At 48.5% G+C, this 27,046-nt stretch overlaps 2 protein-coding genes and 1 pseudogene across 11 annotated transcripts; 1 reads left to right on the forward strand and 2 right to left on the reverse strand.

Annotated features, from left to right (window-relative positions):
- The first annotated feature begins 1,399 nt into the window (after positions 1-1,399).
- On the forward strand, positions 1,400-15,402 carry MASP2 (mannan binding lectin serine peptidase 2). Its single transcript, XM_036255725.1, has 11 exons — positions 1,400-1,429; positions 1,478-1,706; positions 1,831-2,008; positions 2,856-2,987; positions 4,913-5,109; positions 5,190-5,337; positions 8,105-8,223; positions 9,991-10,069; positions 12,696-12,833; positions 13,336-13,410; positions 14,635-15,402. The coding sequence occupies exons 1-11, from the start codon at positions 1,425-1,427 to the stop codon at positions 15,396-15,398; spliced, it is 2,064 nt and encodes a 687-aa protein (XP_036111618.1). The 5' UTR covers positions 1,400-1,424; the 3' UTR covers positions 15,399-15,402.
- LOC118626290 (TAR DNA binding protein) lies at positions 13,099-24,130 on the reverse strand. Of its 10 annotated transcripts, none has more exons than XM_036255736.1 (9): positions 24,051-24,130; positions 22,860-23,108; positions 21,499-21,662; positions 20,902-21,042; positions 20,408-20,578; positions 19,900-20,017; positions 17,810-17,843; positions 16,923-17,020; positions 13,099-13,407 (listed from the first exon to the last, which is right to left on the reverse strand). In XM_036255736.1, exons 2-7 carry the CDS (start codon positions 23,095-23,097, stop codon positions 17,824-17,826), a joined length of 852 nt encoding a protein of 283 aa, XP_036111629.1. In that variant the 5' UTR covers positions 23,098-23,108; positions 24,051-24,130; the 3' UTR covers positions 13,099-13,407; positions 16,923-17,020; positions 17,810-17,823. The 10 variants fall into 10 exon arrangements, with proteins under 10 accessions (XP_036111629.1, XP_036111628.1, XP_036111624.1 ...); XM_036255735.1 differs by having other exon boundaries at positions 19,891-20,017; XM_036255731.1 differs by lacking the exon at positions 17,810-17,843 and adding an exon at positions 18,814-18,953 and having other exon boundaries at positions 19,891-20,017.
- A 1,478-nt stretch (positions 24,131-25,608) lies between these two features.
- LOC118627048 lies at positions 25,609-26,120 on the reverse strand (annotated as a pseudogene).
- Positions 26,121-27,046: the final 926 nt, after the last annotated feature.

Raw genomic sequence — 27,046 nt, forward strand, 5'->3', positions numbered from 1 at the left:
AGGGCACGTACCTCAGTTGCAGTTTGTCCCCGGCCCTGGTTGGGGTCACGTGGGTGGCAACCAGTGGATGTGTCTCTCTCGCATTGATGTTTCTCTCTCTCTTCCTCCCTCTCTCCCTCCCACTCTATCTGAAGATAAATGCAAAAATTTCCTCAGGTGAGGATAAAAAAAAAAGAATCCATCCCCAACCCTGGCCGATTTGGCTCAGCAGTTGGAGCGTCAGCCTATGGACCGGAGTCCTGGGTTCGGTTCCCGCTAGGGGCACGTACATAAAAAAAAAAAGAAAAGAAAAAAGAATCTATCTCCAGGAACCTCTCATGAATTTGAGGTCTCTGATACTCGCATGGGTTTCCATACGTATGTACATATCACATTTGGTTATTTTCTTTCTTTCTTTTTTTAATGTCTATTTCTTTATTGATTTTAGAGAGAGAGGACGCGAGAGGAAGAAACAGAAACATCGATGAGAGAGATCATCGATTGGCCGCCTGCTGCATGCCCCCCACTGGGGATCAGGCCCACAACCTGGGCATGTGCCCTGACCAGGAATCGAACTGACAACCTCTTGGTGCAGGGATCGATGCTCAACCACTGAGCCACACCAGCCGGGCAACATTTGGTTATTTTTTTCTTGCTTAAAAGAAAAAGGGAAGCCGTCTCCAGGTTTCTTCTGGGGTCAGAGATGGAAAATGCTTATTAATTCTTCCAGAAGACACGGTGCCGCCAACTGCCGAGCTGACTCCTGGCCCCACGGCTGACTTACAGCTGCTTTCTGAACAGTGACTGCCACCTGCCCACCTGTTGCTCTAGCTCCCAGAGTGCGGGTGCCGCCTCCTCCCCCGTGTTTGCTGTCCTCGTGGGCACAGGTGTCTCAGAGCAGGCTCCAGGAGGGAGAGAAGCAGGCGTGGCGGGGGGGCTCCTCCAGCGCCACCGAGAGCAGCGGTTCTCAACCTGGGGGTCGCGGCCCCTTTGGGGATGGAACGACCCTTTCACAGGGGTCGCCGAAGACATAACAGTGGCAAAATTACAGTTATGAGGTAGCAACGAAAATAATTTTATGGTTGGGGGTCACCACAACATGAGGAACTGGATTAAAGGGTCGCGGCAACAGGAAGGTTGAGAACCACCGGGTTAGAGCATCACTGTGGAGGTCACTGTCGTGAAACCAGGACAGTCACACGCAGAGGAGGAAACAGAGGTTAAGGGCCAGGGAGTCAGGGTTTGCTCCCAGGCTGGCTGTTGACCAGATGCAGCTCCTGGCTCCTGGCCTGCCCGTCCCACGGGCTCCGTCTGGGTAGCAGGAGTCACGGGCGGATTCCCAGAATTCCAGGTCAGGATGGCGGGGGCAGGGCCGCGTGCTGGACAAACAGATCAAAGGTGAGACTGCGAATCCAGACCGGGCCCGGCCAGCCGGACAGCGCACCATGAGGTGGGTGGGAGCCCCCCACAGCCTCCCCTGCCCCTGTGCTGCCCGCAGGCTGCTGACCCTGCTGGGCCTGCTCTGGGGCTCGGCAGCCGCGCCGGACGGCCTGCAGTGGCCGCAGCCCGTGTTCGGGCGCCTGGTGTCTCCGGGCTTCCCGGGGACCTACGCCAACAACCAGGAGCAGCGCTGGGCCCTGACGGCGCCCCCAGGCTACCGCCTGCGGCTCTACTTCACCCACTTCCACCTGGAGCCCTCCTACCTCTGCGAGTACGACTTTGTCAAGGTGCCAGCGGGACCGGGCCCCCCATCTGCCCAGGGCTTGGGGACAGGGCACCTGGGAGTGGGGTCTGGCCCAGAGGGGGCAGGCCGTGGGTGTCGCTGTCCCCCAGTGACCCCTGACCCCACAGCTGAGCTCGGGGACCAAGCTGCTGGCCACGCTGTGCGGCTGGGAGAGCACAGACACGGAGCGGGCGCCGGGCAACGACACCTTCTACTCGCCGGGCTCGAGCCTGGACGTCACCTTCCGCTCTGACTACTCCAACGAGAAGCCGTTCGCGGGCTTTGAGGCCTTCTACGCCGCCGAGGGTGAGCGGGGAGGAGGCGGGGGGCTGAGACGACCCAGGGGTACCACCCCGTCTTAGGCCAGGCCGCCCTGCAGTCTCCCCACCCCCTGAGGCTGGATTCCTGCCAAAGCGACTGGGGAGCTCTTCCTCTGACACCACCTGCCAGGCAAATATGGGGGGCCGTGACCTCTGCTCACTGAGCCCCACTCTGCCAGGGGCTGAGACTCGGGGCTGAGAACGCAGAGCCGGTGCCCTGTATCTGCACGTGGCGTCCAGTCTGACGCTGGGTTTCAGATTCCAGGTCCCGCGGGGACCAGCTGCGTGACCTTGCGCAAAGGGCTCGACCTCTCTGTGCTCCTCACGAGCCGCTTGGAAGGGTTGGCCGGACCTGCGCGGTGCCCTGCTCCCTGCCCACCGGGCTCCATTGCCGGCTGCTCCCCGCACAGCTGCGAACCGTGAGCAGGGCACATCCTGCCATTGGTTTTCAAACGGTGTTGTCTCCACGCCTGGCCGGCTGGCTCGGGTGGCTGAGCATCGTCCTGTACAGCAACAGCTGGGCTCAGGGCCTGGTCGGGCCCCTACGGAAGGCAACCGAGCAATGTTTCTCTCTCTCATCGATGCTTCTCTCCCCTTCCTCTCCCTAAGCATGTCCTTGGGTGAGGGTAAGAAAACACGCAGGTGTTATTTCCTTCCCCCTCCAAGTGTTGTGAGGAGGCTGCAATGACCCTCGGCCGCTAGCGTGTGGCTGGGCACCAGCCACCTCAGGACGGGAGGGGGCTCCTCTCAGGTCAGCCACGAGGCCGGAGGTCTCCTGAGCCTCGTGCCGGCCCATCTCCTGCTGACTACCTGCCGGCTCACCCCTCCCCCAGATATTGACGAGTGCCACGTGCCCCCTGGAGAGGCATCCCCCTGTGACCACCACTGCCACAACCACCTGGGTGGCTTCTACTGCTCCTGCCGTGCGGGCTACGTGCTCCACCGGAACAAGCGCACCTGCTCAGGTGAGCCACGGCTGCGAGGGGACCCTGGGCTGGCCCTCCCCCACCCTCAAGGCCGCGGCTGTTCTGCCTGGAAATCAGGAGGCTGTGGCCTTTGTCTGCTTTGCTGTCCCCTCACTCCACCCACCTACGGACCCTCTCCAAGTCCTCCCCTCCCCCCTCCGTGTGGCTCACGCTCCTTCCTTTCCAGCTCATTCTCTGATGGGCAGGGGTTAGCCCCCCAACCCCCACCCCATGCACCTGGCCCAGCTGGGCTCTGGGACCCCATACTGACACCTCTCCCTTCAGGGGAGACTCCCAGTGTGGAGGAGTGGGGGTCTAGGCTCGGCTCACCCAACCTCCCCTCCATGAAACTTCAGGATGGGGGGCAGGACCTGCTCAAGGCCACCAGTTCCTGGCCCCCAGCAGGCAGACCCCTTTGGCCCCCCCTCCCTCTGCCCTAGGATGGCCCCCTTCATGTCCCTGCCAGACACCTGGGCAGAAAACCAGCTGGTGCCCTGGGGAGTGGGGAGCCCCACCTGCTGGTGCTTAACCTGCCTCCCCTGCTCAGCACCTCTCCCGGTGTCTCCCGGTGTCTCCCCTTGTCTCTCTGTTCTCTCTTCCAGAGCAGAGCCTCTAGCGCCCCTCAGGCTCCACCTGCCCCGAACCCCTGGCTGCAGCTGCGGGTCAGGCGAGATTGCTGCAGCCGCAGCCCCCATTCACCCCGCAGCGCCCCTCCACCCTGCCCACCCCCGGAACTAGCAATAAACCTGGGAGCTAACACCTGCACCTGCTGCTGTGTGTCTCTGGAGAAAGGGCAGGGGCAGTGGAGGTGTGCCTGGCCCCTCTCTGCTCCCTGATCTCATCATGGTCTGGAAGAGCCTGCTCGGGGGGCGCCCTTTCCACAGGGCCACGGCTCCTTCGCCAGCCAGAGGCCGCCCTCCCATTTGGAAGAGGCCAGAGGGGGGCAGACTGGCCTGAGCTTACCCAGGGGAACAGAGCTCTGTCTGCTCCCCCACCAGGTCCCCAGGGCTGAGCTCTGAGCATCCTTGGACCACGTCCTGTTCAGCTCAGGCCTCGGCTGTGCTAGGCTGGGGAGCCTGACCCAGGGCAGAGAGGCCCAAAAAGGTAGTCACTGATGGGCAGTCTGTCCCCACACCCAGGGGCGATCCCTTCTGCCACATGGGGGGCAGCCACAGGACGAAGAGAGCTGGGACTCCTCACCTCCTAGAAGCCTCCCAGCTCAAGCGCCCGGGTCCCCCTTGGCCCGGGAGGGTGGGACGGACCCCTCCCATGGATGATGGGGGCGCTCTGTGAGGGCAGAACCAGCTGTTTCCATGAGGAAAAGGGCACCAGACTAGTTTACGATCAGTGTGGATTTAACTTCCCTCAAGAAAGTTCAAACCCAGACTCAGGGAAGGTAGGCAAAGGGAGGGGCTTCCTGACCTTCTGGCCGGTCCCGGGGGGCACCCAGGGGAGGCCAGACCAGCCCTGGCTGAGCGTGGGTGGGGGCCCCATGGTGGATGAACTTGGCAGTTTCTGGGGTCAGGGTGTGTCAGGGGCCCTCAGCTCAAGGAGACCCCTCCAATTCCTGAGAAATAAGGAGAGCCCTCCCCTCCCTTGTCTGGGTGCCCCCTTGCCCCTCAGCAGACCTCACTCCCCTCTGTGACTCTGACCCGACCCCCACCACCAGAGCCTCAGCCTTAGGGCCCCACCCTCTCCGGGAGCATGAGTGGGGGCCTCTGGAAGATGTACCCCCAAGTGTTGCCTATTTTAGCTGAAGCCTGGGAGCTAGAAAAACTCTCTCCCTAAATTGTTCCTTCAGCTCCTGGGGCGGGGTTCTTGGCCTCTGGGGGTGGCTCTGGAGCTGGCCACGTGCGGGACCTTGGCCCAGACACAGTGAGTGGCAGGCGGGCAGAATCACACCCCATTCTCTCCCCTCTCCCCAGCCCTGTGCCCACCCCAGGTCTTCACTGAACGGTCTGGGGTGATCAGCAGCCCTGAATACCCACAGCCGTACCCCAAACTCTCCAGTTGCACCTACAGCATCCACCTGGAGGAGGGGTTCAGTGTCACCCTGGACTTCGTGGAGTCCTTCGACGTGGAGACGCACCCTGACACCCAGTGCCCCTACGACTCCCTCAAGGTCTGGTTCTGGCCCCCCCAACCCCCCAACACCGCCCCCTGCTCCTGCAGGCCCCGAGGTGACGGCCTCTCTGCTTTCAGATCCAGACAGACAGAGAGGAATATGGCCCCTTCTGTGGGAAGACATTGCCCCGCAGGATTGAAACCAAGAGCCACTCGGTGACCGTGACCTTTATCACCGATCAGTCGGGGGACCACACGGGCTGGAAGATCCGGTACACGAGCACAGGTGCGCGCAGGGCCGCGGGGCAGGGAGCCCGCTCTCCGCTGTCCCCCGTGTCAGGAGCGGGAAGACCCAGCTCCTGGCCGGCCTGGGGATTGTTGGGAGGAGGATGCTGTCCTTGACCCTCCGCCGACAAGGACGGGTGAGCAGGGGGGAGGCACAGTGCACAGGAGCCTGGGTGAGGAGGCAAAACCCGGAGAAGCAGTAGCCCTGTGTGCGCCTGGGGGCTGCTGGGGAGGCGGCCAGGGAGGGACGGTCCCCTATGGAGGGAGGGGAGTGAACGGAACCTCCTCAGGGCCTGTCTGCTCCGCCCTCCCTCCGGGCAGGGAGGCCTCATGAGGGTCTTAGGACCTGCCTCGGGGGAGAAGCACGTGTGGGGAGGTCAGAGCGGCCTTCAGACCTCTCCAGCGCCCCCCACGGTGCCACGCTCAGGGCGCTGTCCTGAGCTCCATCCGAAGACAGCCGGTTCGGATGGGGGTCTGTGAGGGACGGTGCCCTAAGGGAAATGCCATCCGTCCCCTTCAGCACGAAGAAACTTTCCTGGAGCCCTCAAGGTTCATCTGGCGGCTCTGCTAATCAAATAGACACGAGACAGATGCAGCAGGAGAGAATCACTAAATTTCCTACATAGGGCATGTGGGAGCTGGCCTCCAGGAGTCAGAGACCCACATGCGCGAGAGGCCCGAGGACAAAAAGGGACCGTGGGTAGGAGACACCCCGAGCAGGGACGAGGTGACACCCTGGGTTCAGGGGCCCTGCAGGGGGGGCGCTGTGGGTAATTAGTGCTTTGCCGGCCCGAGCGCCTGCTGGGTGCCAGGCCCCTGCTCAAATTCTAGGCTGCAGCTGAAGTGGCATCAAAGCCCAGAAAGACCCAAACGGGAGGCTGCCGCTGAGTAAGGATTTCAGGACATGGCACCACGCCGGAGTCCTGGGTCAGCTGCGGCTCAGAGCCCGGCTCGTATGGCTTCCAGGGGACGGAAATACAGGGGGAGAGTCATTAGTCACGACTCAGGGAGGCAGGGTCCTGGTCTCTGCTGGTTGGGTGGTGCTAGGGCGGGGGTACCCGATCATTGCCTCTGGTCCTGATGGCACCTTGGAGTTGTTCTGTCCGGCTTGACAAGGATTGGTGCTGGTTATTCTGCCTTCCTGGGTCCAGAGCTAAAACACATGCTACCTTGAGGCCAAGATATTACGTTTAGTTTGATGGAAGACTCGGCCTCAGGAGTCAGTAGACCCAGGACCTTGTTTCTAAGGCTGCTGGATGCTGACCAGAACCTCATCGTCCTGAGGGCTTCAGGACTAAGCAAAGGAGAGGGAGGTGAGTTAGAGCCTTAGATGAGGCCAGGTTGAGTCAAAGGAAAGAGATAAAAGGGAAAGGCCAAATTAAAGAAAATCGGTTTCTGCGTGGTCACAGTTGCCGTTGGCGCAAAACAATCTGCACACCTGAAGCGCATCTTGGGAACTCATTCTGACCCCCAGACGCTCATCCACCCATCCATCCAGGTCCCCGCCCACCCGCCATCTAGCCAACCACCCCTCCTCCCGGGAAGACCACAGCTGCAGAGAATGTTTGTAAGAATTTACAGGACAGCTGCGGAGCGAGGTCTGGAGAGCTCGTGCAGGCGGTTGCGGAGGGGCCGCGGAGGGCCCAGGAGGCGGGGACGGGGCAGGGATGGGATCACAGGAGTGAGAACGCTGCTGTCTCCAGGGTGGTCGCCCTTTGATGCAGGGTCCGAAGGGGGCGTTTCAGAGGCGTGTTATCCTAGGTGCGCAGAAACAATGGACAGGGCTTGCTTGTGGCAAAGATAAGTCTTTCACTGAACAAATGATATGCCTGGGGCCTGCCTACCCACCCTGACCTGCCCGGTTAGGAGTGTACGGTCAGATCAGCCTGTGAGGTTACTTTCCATAGAATCCCTTGTTTGTCCACAAGGGACTAAAACTCCTAAAACCGATCTGCTGATTTTAGCGAGTCGGGAGAATCAGGTGTGCCAGGCTGGTGGGTGGGAAGGGGCCAGGTCAGAGCTTTGAGGTGTGTGACAAGGAAGGTGTGAGCTGGACCCTGGCCTGGGTACAAGGTGGTTTCGGGAAGCCCTGGGATCCTACAGGGCCACCAGTGTTGTCCCTGCAGTTCGGGTCCCGGAGGGGAGACTGGGGCCTGCCAGGAACTGAGAGCCACCCCAGGACACAGAAATCAGCTGCTGGAGGGAGGAGGGCACTCAGCAAACGACCAGGGCCTGCTGAGGGGCAGCGTGGGCATGGGCTGGAGCTTTGGGGTGACAGCAGGGCCTGGGTTTGGAGAGCAAGGTGAAAGCCAGCTTCCCTGGAGGCCTGCGCACGGTGGGCAGGTGCTCAGGGGGCGGCCCCAGCCTTCCCAAGCTTTCGGAGTGCCAGTCTGGACCTGGGCCCCAGGTTCTTCCCGCGGGAGGGTTACTGCAGCCCACTCTTCCTGAGCAGTTAGCAAAGCACTATCCTGGGTGCTCCACGTCCCATCCCCACAACAGCCCTGGGAGGTGGGCAGCCATCCCAGCACGGGGAACGGAGAGCCGATTTAACCCTCTCCCTCCAAGTGACACGCTTCGGTCTGCAGCAGTGGGTGGAAGTTCCTGGCATGGAGCAGAGTCAGCTCCCCTCTGTTTTAAATCTGAAGAACTCTGCTGCACCTGTGAGCTCTCTTGGCATGTTGTCTCATTTACAAAGAACTTCAAATGCTCAGTTCAGACTCACCTGTCATAGACCCATCAGAACCCACAGCCCCATTCCCTCCGCGCAGCTCAGCCTTGCCCTGATCCGGTGGCACCACCTAATGGCCACATCTCACCTGTGCAAGCCAAGTACGTCCTGAAAGACAGCGTCTCCGTCCTCTGTGAGACTGGCTACGAGCTTCTGCAAGTGAGTTCATACAAAACTGTAAGAGCACCGCGATCGTGGTCATGGTAGGGCTTAAATGACACTTGGCGTCAGCAAGTACGTGACAAGAAAGTGGGAAAATGGTTGCTGTCAGCCTGGTAGTATTTTTGTCTATGACTAAATAAAAAGCAAAGGAATGAGAAGTTTGCTGGGAAGGGGGTGGCCATGGAGAATTTTTTATCCTTAGGATGACCTTTACGTGAAACAACTCCTGGAACCCACCAAAAAATTAAACGGCGTTGGGAAACAGTATATTCTGCAGAGTTATAAATAGTGGCCACTGTTAAGGGAGAGGGAGGATAATTTTTTAAAAATGCTTAGTGTGTTGCTTTAGGGGCACAGGTAGGAGATTAACATGTCCTCTTTATGGTCTTCAAAATTGTCACTGAATCCCAGTGGTAAAAAGTAATAACAGTGAAATGATAGCTAGCTGTGCAATCCAGGCCTGTGGAGACCAAAAAGAAAAAAAAAAAAAGAACAAGAAGAAGACACTTTTCCACCTTGCAAACTTTGGGGGCGGGCTCTTTTCCACAGCGCCTTGCAGCCCTGTTCAGCTGCTGACTTTTTAAATCGTCCTGCTCGCCTTTGAAGCACAAAGCTTCTGCTGGAGCCAACTTCTGTCGCTGAGTCTGATTTTTATTTTATTTTATTTTATTTTATTTTATTTTATTTTATTTTATTTTATTTATTTTATTTTATTTATTTTATTTTATTTTTATCCTCACCCGAGGACATTTTTTCATTTTTTTTGTTCAGATAGAGCGGGAGGAAGAGAGAGAGAGAGAGAGAGAGAGAGAGAGAAACATTGATGTGAAAGGGACATATCGAGTGGCCGCCACCCACACGACCCAACCAGGGCTGGGGACAAACTGCAGCAGAGGTACGTGCCCTCAACGGGAACCGAACCCGGGTCTCTCTGGACCGCAGGCCAACGCTCTAACCGCTGAGCCAAAGCGGCCAGGGGAGGACTTTTTTTTTTCCCCATTTATCTTCAGATAGAGCGGTAGGGAGAGAGGGGGGAAGAGAGGGAGAGAGAGAAACACCGACGTGAGAGAGACACATCGACTGGCTGCCACCCACATGACCCCAAGCAGGGCCGGGGACAAACTGCAACAGAGGTACGTGCCCTTAGCGGGAACCGAACCCGGGCCTCTCCGGTCCGCGGGCCGACAGTGAGTCCGATTTTTAGAAAAACATTATTTTAGTAAGTCAAAAATGTTTCTCTGTAAGCAATGTTGGCAACGAAAACGGCTTGAGAACACCGTGTGAAGCTTAGGAAAGTGTCGTTTGTGACTTTCCGCCAGCTAAGGGCCGCGAGCTGGAAACACGGACACATCTGCTCATGCCCCGTGCGGTGGGGCTGCCCCCACACTTCTGACCGCCTCCCCCCCCCCCCGTGTCACTGTGCATGAGAGACGGCAGCGCGTCAGCAGGAACTTGAGATGTGTTCTCAGAGTAAAGTGGAAAGCAAAAAGATAGGTCATTAATTGCTGTAGAGGTCACCGTCTGATTCCTAAACTGCCAGTATCCTGAAAGATGACGTAGCACAGGTGACGGACCCGTGGCCACTGTAGCACCGGCACACCTGCATGGGGGCAGGGCTGGGCTGTGCGGCCGGTCATGGGGGCATCCCCCACTTTGGGCACCTGGTGAAACACTAGAAGAGGAACTAACTACTGTGGGCATAGATTTGGGGTGTGACTTTCAGGTGTAAACAAGAAAATTAATATTTTCTGCCTTCCTCTTTAGGGTCATTTGCCCCTGAAATCGTTTGCTGCGGTCTGTCAAAAAGATGGATCTTGGGATCAGCCGATGCCAGAATGCAGTAGTACGGTCACGTGACAACTCCCAGCTGCTTCTGCTGCCTTCACTGTTTCTATTGCTTCTCCTGGTCTTTTGAAAAGAATCCTATTTATCAGGGCTTGAATTCCAAATCTGCTTCTCTGCCCCAGGCTCAGTGCATTCTTAAGAGGTTCAAGTGAATCCAAGCTAATAGGATAATTATTTGCTTTTGATCTTATTGAGAGAGGTAGGGAGACAGAAACATTGATTGGCTGCCTCCTGTAGGCATTCCGACTGGGATTGAACCCCCAACCTGGGTATGTGCCCTGACCAGGAATTGAACCCGAGACCTTCGGTGCACAGGATGATGCTCCAACCAACTGAGCCACAGTATAATAAAATAATTGTAGAAGATGGGAAATAGAGAAAATGACATTGTAATATCCATAATTTCACCATACAAGTATAATCACTGTAACTATTTTGGTATATACCCCTCCAATTACCTATCTCACACATGAACACAAGCATAGGCTACTATTGCATGTGAGATGGGGGTAATTGTGTACACACACACACACCAACCTGGGGCAATACATTATTTCTAGAATCATGTAACTTATTTTTAATATCTTTTCAATTATAAAATACCTTGTTAATTGGAAAAATATAAATTTACAAAAATATATAGTAAAAGCTACTCTTGCCCAAATTTCCAAACTACCACTAAGAGTTTGGGGTCTACTCCTTCATATTCTTTATTTCCTATGCTAACACTTCACTATTACATGCTTTTTTTCAAATTATGAGAGAAAGCTCATTTAGAAAGTCACAGAGGTAAAAGAGGGAGCCGTAGAAGAAATGGGCTAAGACTGGCTAGTTTGGCTCAGCAGTTCATGTCAGCCCGAGACTGAAGGAAGGGTCGTGGGTTCGGTTCCTGGTCAAGGGCATGGACCTGGGTTGAAGGCTTGATGAGGGAGGCAACCAATTTATGTTTCTCCCTTTCTCCCTCCTTCCACTCAATCTAAAACAGAATCATGGAAAGTATCCTCAGGTGAGGATCAAGGAAGTGGGCTAAGGAAGCAGTCAGAGAGGCAGAAGGGTCCTTGGCGTTTAGGAGAGGAAAGCAAAGGCAAGGTCCTTGGGGGAGAAGGGGAAGGAGAAGGTGCAGGTGTGCTCCTGAGAGGGCGAGGGCACCTCTATGATATGCTTTTTAAACCAAAATGGGATAATCGGAGTGCAATTGCTTCCCCTCCGTCTTGGGCCGACTTCCACCACCTTCTAAGTGTCAGTGAAGCCGCAAGTCCTTGCCCCTGACTGCAGTTCATCACCAATGCTTTTATTCCATCTGACTGCTCTTGCTTCCATTTTTTTTTTTTTTTTTTTACTATTTCATACATTGCTGTAGTTAACACCCCTATACGTGTATTGTTGCATATTTTGTGCAAGGGTTTCTACTAAAGGTCTGGAGGAATGAGATATTTTCATTCCATAAATTTACATTCCCACCAATCCTTTCGTTAAAAAAGCTGCCAGGAAGCACCGACGGGGTGTTGGAAGCCGGAGGTCTGGGTGTGCGCCCCAACTGGGGCACTTTCGGTTGGGTAGGTACGGGTGTCTTATCCTGTTAGACAACGCAGGCGCAGCTCTTGGCAGGGCCAGGCACAGACATTAAGTTGCTGAAAATGATTTAAATGCAATCTTTTGACATCCACTGAAATACATCAAGTTTTTAGATGTCTACTGTGTGAAGAACTCTGAGACTGATAGCATCAATTGGTTATTTCACATTAGCAATGTCCCAAGTGTGAATTCTAATTCAAATTCAAGGGCTTCCAGTTCTTCTAAAAAGTTCCGTTTATGAGCCCTGGTCTGTGTGGCTCAGTTGGTTAGAGCATCATCTTGTACACCAGGTGGTGGTGGGTTCGATTCCCAGTCAGGGCACATGCTAGGTTGTGGGTTCCATCCATTCCTGGTTGGGGGTGTGTACAGGAGGCAGCTGATGGCCTGCGGTCCAGAGAGACCCGGGTTCGGTTCCCGCTAAGGGCATGTACCTTGGTTGCAGTTTGTCCCCGGCCCTGGTTGGTCGTGTGGGTGGCAGCCACTCGATGTGTCCCTTTCACATCGATGTTTCTCTGTCTCTCTCTTCCTCTCTCCCTCCCACTCTATCTGAACAAAAAATGGAAAAATGTCCTCGGGTGAAGATAAAAAAAGTTCAATTTGGGGAAAGGATCGTAAGAACAAGCTGGGCCCTTCAGAGCCATCTCTGTATTCCTGTCTCTTTGACACCCTTCGTGGTGGACCGAGCCTGGCTAGGCACGTGTGAGCTGCGCCCTTTCTCCCTTCTGCACGGCTGCAGACCTGTATGTTAGAAGTGAGCGCGCCAAGGAAGTCCGGGGGTTTCAAATCCCCTCCTTAGGAAAGCGGACCACTCTCCAAGGACTTCATCTCAGTTTAGCCGTTTAGTTAGGAACGGGGATGAGAGTGATGCTTTCAAATCATACTACAGAGATTGTCTCCATTCTCTGAGATGAAATGCATGATGTCCACCACACGGGGGGAAATATGGCCCTGACAGCACCACATGTCACAAGTGCCTGTCAGCCTCCAGGTCTTTTTAATAATGTGAGAACTGAAAGTGGAAACTGACTCCTCCCTCCCGTGTTCATTAGTTGTTGACTGTGGCCCTCCTGAGGATCTACCCCATGGCCAAGTGGAGTACATCACAGGTTCTGACGTGACTACATACAAAGCTGTGATTCATTACCGCTGTAATGAGACCTTCTACACAATGAGAACAGATGATGATGGTAAGCACATTGTTCCAAGTTGGGGGTGGGTGATATTTGGTACCGAAGCCCTCGCGATCTGAAAATAAACTTTAACCAACATTTTTGGCTAAGGCCAGATGAAAGATTAAAAGGCACTTCTCCCACCAGCTAAGTGAAATATTACAGCTGAAGTGATTTTAATGTCAATTTGCAAGAATCTGAAAACAGATCTTATCTAGTAAATGACTACTACAAACACACAATATATTCCAAATGGTTTAATTTAACAAGTCAAAACCTTATCATTAAGCACTTGAGATCTTGATACATATTCAAGTTACACATCTAAAAGGTTTCCACTTTGCAAGCAAACATGGTAATGCAGAGACCTCCTATTTATGAAATCATGTAAAATGGTTATTCACACACCTCTATTTCCCACTGATGCTCAAGAATCAACATTTTTCATGGGGGTATTCAAGCAAATGACAACCACCTTATACATGCAGTTAAACATTTTTGCTTTTCCAATGATGTGCAGGTAAATATGTGTGTGAGGCTGATGGATTCTGGACGAGCTCCAAAGGAGAAAAATCACTCCCAGTCTGTGAGCCTGGTAATGGATACATTTATACAAGAGATTTGTAATTGATGGAAAGTAGAACTGGGTAGGAGACAATAAGTCGAGCTTTAGCTATGGTAGGCAGAAATGTAACTTCAGCACTTGGCTCTTAGACCAAGTTATTATTTCCAAATAATATGTTCTCATTATCCCCTTTCCATATGGAGAGGTTGTTAGGTGCAGACTGCATCAGTCATTTGATTATTTTGGCCTTACAACTAGGCAAGCATAAAAAATTAAATGATTTTTTAAATTATCTTGAACCATTTATACATTTATAAACATAAGTTCCTCTGCTGTTACTTTTCTTCTCTGTTAAAAATGCTATTAAAACCCAAAGCTAATAACTTCATTATTTCCCTAAGCAATTGTTTTCAATGACATCTAGTTTTTAAACATTAATGCAATTTGCCTTTTAATAGTACTTAAAATTTTTTTTTTACCAGAATTGGCTCTGAAGATATAGTTGAGTAGAGAGATTAAAAAAATCAGAAAGGTAATAATATATTCATTACCCCTGTGTTATTCAGCTTAGATTAGTTATTTTATCTTAGCTATCACAATGTTTGTTTCAATGCAAGTATTCTGCCACAACAGAAAACATCTGCTACATTAATGAGTGTATTGCCTTATATACAGTAAAATTAAGTGTTTGGAAGAATCAACTAGATAAAAAATAGTATTTCCTGAACCTGAAGGTTCCTGGTTACAACTGCAACATTCTAATTTTTAAAACATTTAAATGTTCAAAAGTCAAAGGAAAGTTGCCAGTCCTAGGACAGTGACCTCAGTTCCTGCTTTCCCAGAACTATATGGTAAACACCCCATCGTATAACTAGGAAAACAGAAGCCCCGAAGAGATTGTATCTCCTTTCGCTTCTTATTCACATCCCTCAGTGCATCAGCTCGGACAATTCCTGTTTGCCCTATTAAATAATTCCCCCAATCGTGTAGACCTTTTTTTTTTTTTTAACAAAACAAATTAGTTTCTAGAAGAAATTTTCACTCACCTCATTTTCTGAGGAGCTAAGAACTACCAATTGAGTCTGTGAACTGTGCTGTTTTAAGGCAGTCTCACTCGCCTGTATAGATGGGCACCCACCAATTCGTGTGATGCAGTTTTGGGGTGGCATTAAATATTCACGATTTCAAAGTGGTCTATGGAGAAAAGCACCACTGGGCTCTATAAAGGCTCTATATGTCTGCTTCTTTCCCCAGTTTGTGGAATATCAGCCCGCACAACAGAAGCTCGTATATATGGAGGGCAAACTGCAAAGCTTGGGGATTTTCCTTGGCAAGTCCTGCTGCTAGGGGGCACAACAGCAGCTGGTGCACTTTTGTATGACAACTGGATCCTAACAGCTGCGCATGCTGTATATGAGCAAAAGGAAGATGCCTCCTCCCTAAACATCCGAATGGGTACCCTGAAGAGACTGTCACCTCATTACACGCAAGCCTGGGCAGAGGCCATTTTTATACATGAAGGTTACACTCATAATGCTGGTTTCGATAACGACATAGCACTGATTAAATTGAAGAACAAAGTTGTAATCAATAGCAACATCATGCCTATTTGCTTGCCAAGAAAAGAAGCTGAATCCTTCATGACAACAAATGACATTGGAACCGTATCTGGATGGGGATTAACCCAAAAGGGGTTTCCTGCCAGAAATCTAATGTTTGTTGACATACCAATTGTCAACCATCAAAAATGTGTTGATGCCTATAAAAACAAGTCCCTTCCAGGGGGAAGGGTAACTGACAACATGCTTTGTGCTGGTTTAGAAAGTGGGGGCAAGGATAGCTGTAGAGGTGACAGCGGAGGGGCATTAGTGTTTCTAGATGATGAGACATACAGGTGGTTTGTGGGAGGAATAGTGTCCTGGGGTTCCATTAATTGTGGGGAAGCACAATTGTATGGCGTCTACACAAAAGTCATGAATTATATTCCCTGGATCAAGCAAATAATTAATAACTTTTAATTTGTCTTCAATCAGTAAATAATTCCTTAAGAAAAAAACACACAAAAACCACCTGTAAAAGATCTCAGCAGCAACGTGACCTGAAGAACGTTGTCACCCCACCCAAAAACCAACACCAAACTAGCAGTGAGAGGCTCACCAGTTTTTCAGCCTTTACGCTTCGATTCAAAGGGGCATAAACCGTCCTAGTGATATTCATCTTTGTCAGCGCAACAGAAACTCACTGGTTAAATCTGCATTGCATTACTTATAAAGTCCAGCATCTTTTTGTACTGGTCTTTTTGTTTGCATTTCTGAAAATTGCCTGTACATGTTCTTTGACTATTTTTTCTACTGTTTTTGGACTTGCTCTTATTGATCTCTAAGAGAGCTTTACATATTACAGCAGTATTGGTTCAGGAATAACCTTGAAATCATGGACTTTTTCTGTAGATGAAGAAAACATCGATACTTTAGCCTAAGTACTAATTTCCATGTTAAAAACCAATACCACAAAACAGTGAGATATAAATTTTCAGTTACAAAAAGACCATGGAATAGCGCTATTCACATTGTCAAAGACCATTTAAATTTTTAAAGGACAATTTTGCAATATATTTCAAAAGCCTTAAAAGCATGCATAGTCTTTTACCCAGTAATTCCAATGCTAAGAATTTATTTAGCCATCATCCCAGCATTTGAAAATAACCTAAATCATGTCTAAAGTCAGAAGACGATTGATTCAAATGTGGCATTTCCATAAGATGAAATACATCAGAAATAAATGGTGCATTATATAGATAAATCTGTAGTATTTTTCCTTCTTACAATGAACATGTAAAACAGGCACACTTAGCCAAACAACAGATCACAGATCACACAGCACCTGAGTATAGAACTCGAATACACAATTAAGAGCTATTGTCCTAGTACTCAACAAAAAATTATTCTAATTATCACATATATTTCTGAATTAAGTAGTTAACCTCTTTTTCCTAAGGATAAAATTTAAGCTCTGACTTAACTTTAAAAATCTCATTTCATGTTAGTTGGCCAGTCCTTCCTAAAAAGTTTTAATAGCTAACAACTAACAAAGATTTTCATTCTAGCTAAAGAGTTACCATTATATATAAAAAATCACTGTGAGTTTTGGCCTAATTCTCTTGTGCATATAAAGTGCAACTTCTTGAGACTCACTTTTAAAGGTAACTTTACAGCATCTTGTCACATATAAAAAGGAAACTGTTTTTCCAGTAAGACTCCAGACACTAAACTGGTGGCAACAAAAATTTTTATTCAACTGGTTCAAAAAATTTTTTAAATGAATGCATTTAGATGAGACTTTCAAAACAAATCTTTGCCAAATAGTTTATTTCTAAACTTCAAAAAAAAATTTTAGGGTAGAATTAAATACCCATAGCTACGTATTACCACAAACATGTTAACAGAAGGCTACTCAACATCGAAAGCCTTCTAAGACCAGTTACTAGATTTACACAAGTGTAAATAAGGGATTAAAACCATGCCATTGACAAGTTAACTTACCCCTGGGCTCCTTGAAGGCTTGTCAGTTTAGTCTTTGGAGGTCCCCGATACCATTTTAAGTGTTACCATGTTACTGCTGCTGAGTAATAGTGCAAGTGCTAAAATGCAAAATTCAGATGGTACAGGGTTTGGAAATCATGCAATTTAGATGCAGAAAAAAATTTTAAACAACGCAAGATCCTTTTACAGAGGAAACTGAATAATGAAACAATGTGGCGATCACAAGTCTAAAGGATGACTTCACTTATAAAAGTTTAAAACACGCAACTTGCAAAAAAAAAAACCTATTTATCGTAATCTAATTAGATAAGGGCATTAGGTAAACTATCAACACAAAAAACTGTTACATTCTTCCATTAGAAAACAAGCTCACTCTCATAGCAGTAGTTACATAAAAAGTACAATAAATAATCAATATATTATTGCTTTTACATACTTAACAATGCATCGTGAGAGTCTAATCTGAGTTTTGTAAACGATTTTATTCAGCATGACTGTATTTCCCCCACCTTTGGAGGACATAGCCCATTTCACTTAACACTTCCACAGACAGACAACCCACCACACCCTGCTAGTTCTTAAAGCTATCAAGCTTCTTAATGGATTTTAGGCACAAGATAATTTGTGGTTTCTTCTACTTTATCCCTATTGCAATTAATTCCACTTTTCAAATCCCAAACTAAAAAGGCGCTAATATTTCCTTCTTTTCAATTGATATGCTTTGCTACAAAGCATTTAAAAATAATTAACACTGTTTTGCCCACTCCCCCAAATAAGGTTATTTTTAGAAGGCATGAGTTCCCAATGGAGATTTATACAGGCCATGTAAATAGAACATCACCCAAATGCACAGAGGCACTAAGAAAAAGCTGGAGGGTACTGCTTACCATTTTAGGTGCGGTCACCCAGACTTATTAAAAACTAGATTTAAAAAGAAAAAAAAAACTTTTCACTTTGGACAATGCAAGAACAAATAGCAATTAAGTCTGGGTATCAGGTGTCAATGCATGACAGGTGATGAATCCATTTGACTTGAGACAACTTTTCAAATAAGTTTATTTGAAGCAAAATAAACTATTGCCAAGAAACTTTATGAAAGTTCCATCTCAAAAGGGTCAAAAAAGGGGAATTAACTGCTATGAATTCTTTGCATTCAGGGCTGCAAAACAAAGACACATATTATTTAAATCAGTTTTATTTAAGAATTTCCAACATTGACAACTCTTATAAAAAGCATCCAAGCACAGGACACAGAACTGCAGCAAACAGCATTCTTATGTGTAGCTAACAGACATTAGAACTTCCACCCTTCTTTGAGACACCCCCAGCTCACTGGTGAACTCTGCTTCCAAGTACTCCTGCAAAGCACACCACAAGCTCAGTCCATGTTCTCAACCCATCAGCTTCAGTTCACGTTACCACACTTACAGATCAGTAACAGAAGAGAACACACACCATACAGCATTCACAGCAGTTGACAAAGGGGTAGGGGAAATACAAATATCGTTTCACTTAACACATTCAACTAACGTGGGTTATCTAAGAACAAAACTCACTTAAAGTCTTCCAACAGATGTGGATGTCCTTTGAATGCAAGAAACATTCGTACATTATTTGCTATCATTGCTCTCTGCACACTCTCTCACCAAAGCCACAGGATGGAGAGACACATCTCGCCAAGTTAAAAAATATCCATTTTGCACCACTGTCTCTGCACGCGCTCTCTCCTTTTCTCGCTCATACTAGCCTTTCATGCCTCGGCACCACCATCAATCCCACACAAGGTTTCAAAAGTTCAAACAGCCTTCTGGTTCCATATCACAGCCTTGCGTTCATAGCGTTGATACGACTCCATGAAATAAAGAGTAGCGGATAAAAATGGGACACCCACCGTCAGAGACGCAGCCTGTGCAGCGTGATGACGAAATCTTGAATGAGAAAGCATGTAGACAGAAGTATTCCTATGGCAGAATATTTACAGCACTACTTTCAATGAAGTGCTTCTTCCATAAACATTTGAAATGAGATGAACTGCAGAGATTAAATGAAGGCTTCATATTGTACTTTTGCATATGAAGGGAGACAAGTGTTAAAAAACAAAAACAAAAGAACCAAACACTGTGACACCATGATCTCCAAAAAGGAGATATTCCTAAGGAAAAAATCCATATGGTGGGTTCAAATTAAAACAAGGAGGAAAGAATGTAGTTCTAATTAATGGTTTCCATTTTGAACATGCAAAGAATTCACTTGACAAGTCCAGGGATAAAATGTTACAGGAGAAACCTTTTGATATCATTTGTAGTGTGTTGGTTTACCAATCAGGCAAACAGCAGTTCACTTTCAAACACTCAATATTTCAACCTTTTATGTAACAAAACTTATAAAATTCCTTTAGCTCTTCCTCTTTTTCAAAAGAAAAATGTCAAAAATACTGCTGAATATACTCCACACTGAACAAACCAATTTTGAAAATTCTTAGTACATATGTATTTTACAATATACTTACCATGAATTTAGAAAAATTTGAATTCCCACCAGTCTGTACAACCGTTACCCACTGTCTACATTCCCCAGCTAGAAGGTTTAGAATCCATGCTTGAGCCAAAGCCTCCATTAAAACCACTGCCTGATCCTGCATTTGAAGCTGATCCCCATCCAATCGCTGCACCTGAATTAGAACCACTATAAGAGTTATTTCCAGAACCAAAGGCCTGATTTGGCTCCCTCTGCATGTTGCCTTGGCTTTGGTTATTACCTGACGGGCCTGACTGGTTCTGCTGACTGGCTAACATGCCCATCATACCCCAGCTACTCTGCAGTGCTGCCTGGGCTGCAGCCATCATCGCCGGATTAATGCTAAAAGCTCCAAAGTTCATCCCTCCACCCATGTTACTACCTTGATTGTTTCCCAAGCCAGCTCCACCCCCTCTACTGTTACCAAATCCACCCTGATTCCCAAAGCCACCTGGATTACCACCAAATCTTCCACTTCTTTCTAACTGTCTATTGCTATTGTGCTTAGGTTCAGCATTGGATATATGTACGCTGATTCCTTTAATGATCAAGTCCTCTCCACAAAGAGACTGGGCAACCTATAAGAAAATAAGGGGTGTAAATAAAAGCAATTAAATCACTGACTTGTACACTTTAAAGCAGCAATAAAACTTAGATTTCAAGCCATTATCTAAACTGGAGGAAAAATAAACAATGAATGTTCATTTCATTTAAACTCAAACTAGCCTTTAGCTTTAGTAATGACAGCAAGAATTTTTCAGTTTGCTTTCTAAAGATATATAATACTTCTAGCTAAACACGACACACTGAAAAATATTAATGTGTTTATTACAAATATCTAGATCCATATACCCCTCCACAGCTTATAAGGACAGAAAGCTTAGCTAAGGATGGCAATTAGCTCGATGGAAAAAGTTCAAGAGAAATTACCTAATTAGCTGTGATAAAATTATTAAAGAGAAAAATACCTGATCATCTGCAAATGTAACAAAGGCAAAAGCCCTGAAGGGTTTGGGAATGAAGACATCTACCACTTCTCCGTACTGGCAAAAGAACTGCCGCAACTCATCAGCGGTCATGTCCTCTGTACAACGCCCAACGAACACCTTTCTGCTTCTCAGAGGCTCATCTGGGCTTTGCTGATCAAATCAAAGGCAGGAAAAACATCAGAAATATTTTATGAGCAATGAAAAGGGCATTATGGTGGAGGATGTAACAGAACCTATCTGCCTTCTACATTAGGTGAGTCATTAAAAAGTTAGCACTCCTCTTTCCTGTAAGACTTCAATGACAGTTAAATATTCAGCATGTATTATGGTCCTAAGGCTTTAACAAGCAAGAGATTCAAGAACACATCCTGACACTACTTTTTTCCAACTGTATTTAACATTTTATTTTATAGCATCTTCTAAGGAAGTTTGTCAGCAAAAGTTCCCAGAGCAGAAATAAAAAAGAAAAGTACCTTAGAATTAGGAAGTTTACAGTCACACCATCGTCCATCTATCATATGTCGCTGGGACATTACTTTCACCTGGGTCTCATATTCCGTAAATCGAACAAAGCCAAACCCTTTTGAATGACCAGTTTTAATATCTTTCTTGACCTAGAAAAAAATCATTTAAATTTACCAAAACAACACAGACACATAACCAAATGAGAATTCCTTGACCAGGTGAATAGCTTCAACTAGACACAGTGGCTTAATTAAAACTTAAATATGCCCTGGCCGGTTTAGCTCAGTGGTTGGAGCGTCGGCTTGCAGACCAGAGAGTCCTGGGTTTGGTTCCCGAGAGGAGCATGTACCAAAAAAATAAAAACTTAAACCAATTATTCTCGAGGTAAAAGCAACAGGATTAATGTTGAATTTAGATCCCGTGGAGTAAAACTCCTTTACATAATAGAATTTCAACAACGTTTTAGAATGCAAATATAAACTAGATCTAATGTTTACACATCTTAAATTAAAAACTGTCTGCTGAACAGCAATTGTCACTAAAGCAGGAATGCTGAGTGCTCATCCACTGAAAAAGAAAAACCGTTAAACGAAATCAAAGTTTACCTGAACCATAAGAACTTCTCCAAAGGTACTGAAATACTCTTTCAGATCCTGTTCCGTTGTTTTCCACGGGAGGCCCAGCACGATCAGGTCCGACGTCTTCTGGACTGCTCTTTTCACTTTCACCGCTGACGAAGCATCTGTCTCATCCATCTTTCTTTTGTTATCTAAACAAAATGAGCAGAAATCTTTTAGAACTCTTCATTTAACACGTCTTAGAACACACTACCTCCTACATCTAGAAGTGAGAAGTAAAGAGAGTCTCGAGAACATAAAGATGTTTCAGCTCTTGGAAAGAGTGATGTTAGGTCTCAAGGACAGAAGAAGGGATTGAGTAAGTGGCTGAGGCACTTTTCTGGTGGAAGTCCAGGGACTCATACCTCTGGTTTTGTTGTATCACAAGACTGAAAATGTATATATTCTTCCCTCTCAAAGGCATATCAAAATAAAAATAATTCTACTTCACTTTGACTTTAAAATACATTGAGGAAAAAACAGGTTAAGAGTGCAATTAGCATATTTTGGCCTATTAAATGTATTTGCTTATTATTTTTATTTTTTCTTTATTGATTTTAGAGAGAGGGAGAGGGAGAGAGAGATAGAAACATCGATACCACTGAGCCACATTGGACGGACTGCTTAATTATTTTAATACCTGTAACATAAAGGCTATATGCCAAAAAAATCAGTAACTTATTTCTAGCTGTGGATTTAAGGGTGATTTCAACTTTCTAAACTTGCAATAATAAATGCACATCTAGTTTTATAATATAAAAAAAACCTTAGTTTATTTTTTAAAACCAAAATTTGGAAGGGAAGAGGAGAGGAACTAAATGGCATTTTAAAAAACAGACCTTTGCCCTGGCCAGTTGCTCAATGGTTAGAGTGTCCACCCACAGACCAACGGGTCTTGGGTTCGATTCCAATCAAGGACACCTACCTTAGTGGCAGCTTCAATCCCCGCCCTCAGTCAGAGTCATTTGGGAGGCAACCAATCGATGTGTTTCTCACATCGATGTTTCCTTCTCTCCCTTCCCTCCATTCTCTTAAAAAAAAAAAAAAAAATCAATGGAAAAATATCCTCAGGTGAGGAGTAACAAAAAAGTAAAATAAAAAACAGACTTTTGAGCAGTTTTAGGTTCACAGCAAAACTGAGAGGAAGGTAGAGGTTTCCCACATACCTCCCTTCCTCCACACATGCATAGCTTCCCCCATCATCAACATCAATCACCATGGTGATACATTTGTTACAAATGATAAACCTACATTGATACATCATTATCTAAACAACATGGCAACATTTGTTCAGATATTTAAATACATAGTTTTCACTTGCGCCATTGCAAAACCAAGTGGGAACAAACCTTTGGGATAGTTGACAACATAGACCAGATTGCCCCAGCCAGCATCCGGGGCGTGCAGAATTCCTTCCACCAGCCGGACACCTCTCATACACTGAGACACGGGATTCCTGTAGCGCAGCCCACATGCCCCTGGAAACTGGGCTGTAACTGTGGACAGCAGCACTGTCCCGTCGTCTTCTGATGGTATTTCAATGGGCTCGTCATTTTCATCTTCTGTTACCCGAATATATTCAGACATCTTCTATTTCTCTTAAATGGAAAAAGAGAGATGAATGACCAACACGTGTGTCAAAGGAACCGTTCCCTTACAATCAGCTGATGAATAACACTACCATGCCATTCATGGTTCTAGGACTTCCAGAAAAATTCTCGCTGTTTGGATTCTTACACGCACGGGCCATCCCTAACACGTTCGGAGGCACAGACCGGAATTCCGAGTAAAATGTGACGCCTTGTAGGTTCATTCATTCAATGAACATTTGCTGCGTGCATCTGGTGCTGCAGCTACAACTGTGAAACCCACCGTTTCGCGTGGCATGCTGGTTACACGGCGGGCGGGGTGGGGGTGGGGGGACGAGGGCACGCAAGAAGACAGCAAATCAATCACTATCTTATTAAAATCGTGGTATGTGTACTAGGAAGTAGTAACTGATCTTGGGGGGCCGGGAAGAACCTAAGCTGACTGACGCGTGTCCGGGAAGGGGTCCGAGTGGACTTCCCTAAGAAAGCGACGAGAAGCGGAGTGTTAGGGATGAATGGAAGCAGCGCGCCAGGTGGACAGAACAGGGAAGGGGTTCCTCCCCGTTCCTCATTTCGGGACTCTCCAAACTTGAGCCTCAAGGACAGCGGCGACAGGTCCTTCGCGACGTGGGCCGCAGCCTCCCAGAAGCCCGCGCGTGACAGCCGAAGTCCGAGTTGTTAAGCGCGACCCAAGGTGGGGTCGCAGGGGCACAGAATCTAAGCTGGCAGTGCCCCCCTGGGGGGCAAAGTCCCGAAGGCACAAAGCACTGCCCGGGTGCCCAAGCCGGGCCAGACCTCGGCCTTGGCTGCGCGGCCCCGCGGCCCTGCTCCGGCGCCCGCTGACAGCCGCGCCAGGCCCGGGGCGGGGGCCGACGCGCCGCGCATCTTAGGCCAACCGTGCGGGAGCCGAGGCGCACAGGGCGTCCTCCGTGGGAAGCGTCCGCGACTCACCCGCTAGGCCGCTGACAGGAGGCCCGACAGGGGAAGTCAAGCAGCCAGGGATCCAAGAGCAGCCCAGCTACCGCTTCGCTCCCACAAAATGGCGCTAGGGCCGCCTCCTCCCCCCGACGGCCGTCGTCCTCTACCACCGGCTCCCCGTCAGGAGGGGGAGCGCGCCGCACGGGGCCACGACAGGCCTCGCCCCAGGGAGCGAAGCCTCCCTCCTGGGAACCCGAGAAGACGCCGAAGTTGGAAAATCTAAAATAAGACCAGTACCTGGGTCTGCAAAGCTAAAAACTGGACAAATGTGGATGCTTAGGATTGTAACCCCCCCACGTAGCGTGACAGACGGTTTCGCCCAACCAACTGCCGGCCCCGGGTCTCGGCCGCAGCTCGCGCACTTTCAAAGTGCGCGAGACTAGCACGTGGGCCGGAGCTCTGAGGGGTGGGGTGGAGCCCGGCGGGGTGGGCGGGGCCTGGAGGGGATGGAGCGCGGAGTGCTGGAGCCTCCTGACCTTCGCGCTGCTTGGAAGGGCAGCAGCGGCCGGGACCCTGTGTCCGCAACGCCAGCTGGATGCGTCCTCTTCTCCCTCCCCTAGCTATCCTCCACCCCTGGAAAGAATAACTTTGTTTTCAGTAATGGCCATGATAGCGCCTACTGTGTACCAGGTGCCTTCTAAGTACCGTAGGACGGATTTAATCCCCCCTGCAGTCTTGTGTGGTAGGTACTACGGACGCGATCCGCATGTACAGATGAAAAGTGAGGCACAGGCTGGGTATCTTGCATAAGGCCACCCAGCTTGTAGACTTGGGATTCGAGCCCTAAACCTAATGCTAACGTATTTTAGCTCCAGGCCTCTAATAGTGATATTGTACTTCATCTATGCTAAGGCACACCTGTTGTTTTACATTTCTGAAATCAATGTGTGTTTTCAGTTCCATTGATGATGTGTCCTACTTTAACTGGCAACGATTTTAATCTCATTGTGTCTCCATGTATCAGCTTCAATGAGATGCGGTAATCCCAAAGTGCTCTGTATTCATGCACTAACTCATTTCATTCTCAGAACAGCCCTACGAGGTAGATGCCACTGTTACCATTCCCGGTTTATAGGTGAGGAAATTGAGGCACAGAGGTTAAGTAACCTTGCCCAAGCCCACAGGGCTAGTAAATGGGGGAGCTGGGATTTGAACCAGGCAGTCTGGCTCTGTAGTGGGTGCCTCCTGCTTCTTACAGCCTCCTAGGGAATCAGTATTAAGTCCTTCAAGTCCATCTCTGACGTCTGCTGTTCATGTTAACCAGATTATGCCGGAACCAATTTGGAGAAATAGGGAGGAGGGAATGAAGGCATACAGAATGAATGACCTTTACCTGCCCCCAAGGGTAGCCCTGCATATAGGGGATGTGGCTGGACAGATGGCTCCTGGTAGTCACTCACGTTTCAAAACACTGGACAAAGCAGGGAGCTCTGTGTCATCTCAATCTACCCAGTTATTTTGGAGAAGTCAGTTTGTTTGTTTGTTTTGGTTGTCAAATGATCTTTAATTGAAACATTTTCCTTTGTAGCTCTTAACTAGCTGGGCATCCCACTGCACCGCTGTTGATGTCATCTATGATGTCCTGAGGGTGGCGGCCATCAACACTGCAGCCCACAAACTGGGCAGTCCCTAGGATCTCCTTAATGGTTCCAGAGAGTTCTCTAGCTAAAGATCGGTGCTGCATCTGTCGGGCAATGTTGACAATCTCATCAAAAGTGATATTTCCACTGTGCTTAATGTTTTTTTGCTTCTTTCTGTCTCGTGGCAGTTCTTTGAGGGCTTTGATGATCAGGGCAGAGGCAGAAGGCACTCCCTCAATCTGGGCCCTCTGTTCTGAATGGTCAGTTTCACTGTTATCCTTAGACCCTTCCAATTACTGGTCATTTTGGCGATGTCATCACCAACCTTTTTTGGAGACAGGCCCAGGGGGCCGATCTTGGGTGCCAGGGCAGACTTGGCACCAACTTCCCCACCGGTGCACCTCAGGTATACAACTTTGGTCTCCTTGGGGTTGAGCTTCAGCGGCATGGTGGAGGCCACTGGTGTCAGATGGACCCCGATTCGGGACAACCGAAGAAAGTTGCACCCAAGCCTCCTGTGAGCTGAAAAGCTGTTTTTTTATTTTAAATCCTAACCCGAGGATATTTTTTCATTTATCTTCAGATATAGTTGGAGGGAGAGAGAGAGAGACCCGACTAGGGCCAGTGACCAAACCACAACTGAGGTACGTGCCCTTGACCGGAATCGAACCCTTGACTCTTTGGTACACAGGCCGACGCTCTTACTGCTGAACCAAACCAGCCAGGGCAGAAAAGTCAGTTTTATTATCCCCATTTTACAGAAGAAGAAATTGAGGCTTACCCAATAATATCACCCGACCCGTAAATCGCAGTCCCAGGTTTGTCAGACCCTGAAGCTCTGTTCCCTCCTCCTCCCTGGGCCACTCTCTGTGACAAGATTGAGACGAGGCATTTAGTCTCCACGGCAGCTGTGTGAGGCCTTGGATGCTGGCTGCAGAGCTGGGTATGCAGAAACTGGAGAAAGGTCATGCAGGGACAAAACCACAAAGGCTGTCCCTTCTCCCAGAAGCTTTCAGGGGAGCTGGGAAGACCAGCAAACACAGTCTTGAGGATGGTAAGCAACTCCTCCAGGGAAAGAATCAACGAGGCCAGAGGGACAGCCCAGCCCCCTGGCCCAGCTGAGTGCATCCCTGGCTTTCGGCTTTCCAGCGCTGGCTGTCAAAAGTTCTCCTTGTTTGCAGTGTTTTGTGAGTTGTCGTGGTTTGTTTGCTTGTTGCTTCATATCCTTCACACATTAATCCCAAAGGTTGGGAGAGGGCCCACAAGTATCTGTTCTCACCCATCTTCTCTCTTCTGAGCATTTATTAAATGCTTTCTGAAGATAATGGATCTGAAGATAATGCTGAGCTCTTACGCCTTACTCAGTGCTGTGCTAAAACTACAGTGTAA

The sequence above is a fragment of the Molossus molossus genome, unplaced genomic scaffold (assembly GCF_014108415.1).
Source record: "Molossus molossus isolate mMolMol1 unplaced genomic scaffold, mMolMol1.p scaffold_m16_p_12, whole genome shotgun sequence".
Classification (NCBI taxonomy): Eukaryota; Metazoa; Chordata; class Mammalia; order Chiroptera; family Molossidae; genus Molossus; species Molossus molossus.

Excerpts from the sequence above, each read along its gene's own strand:
- MASP2 (XM_036255725.1), top strand. Across the intron at positions 1,707-1,830 it reads GCGAGTACGACTTTGTCAAG|CTGAGCTCGGGGACCAAGCT; the intron begins GTGCCAGCGGGA and ends CTGACCCCACAG. Across the intron at positions 13,411-14,634 it reads ACTCCCAGTCTGTGAGCCTG|TTTGTGGAATATCAGCCCGC; the intron begins GTAATGGATACA and ends TTCTTTCCCCAG.
- LOC118626290 (XM_036255728.1), bottom strand. The coding sequence starts at position 23,097 with ATGTCTGAATATATTCGGGTAACAGAAGATGAAAATGACGAGCCCATT. Across the intron at positions 20,579-20,901 it reads GTAAACTTCCTAATTCTAAG|CAAAGCCCAGATGAGCCTCT; the intron begins GTACTTTTCTTT and ends TGATTTGATCAG. Across the intron at positions 20,018-20,407 it reads TTACATTTGCAGATGATCAG|GTTGCCCAGTCTCTTTGTGG; the intron begins GTATTTTTCTCT and ends ATTTTCTTATAG.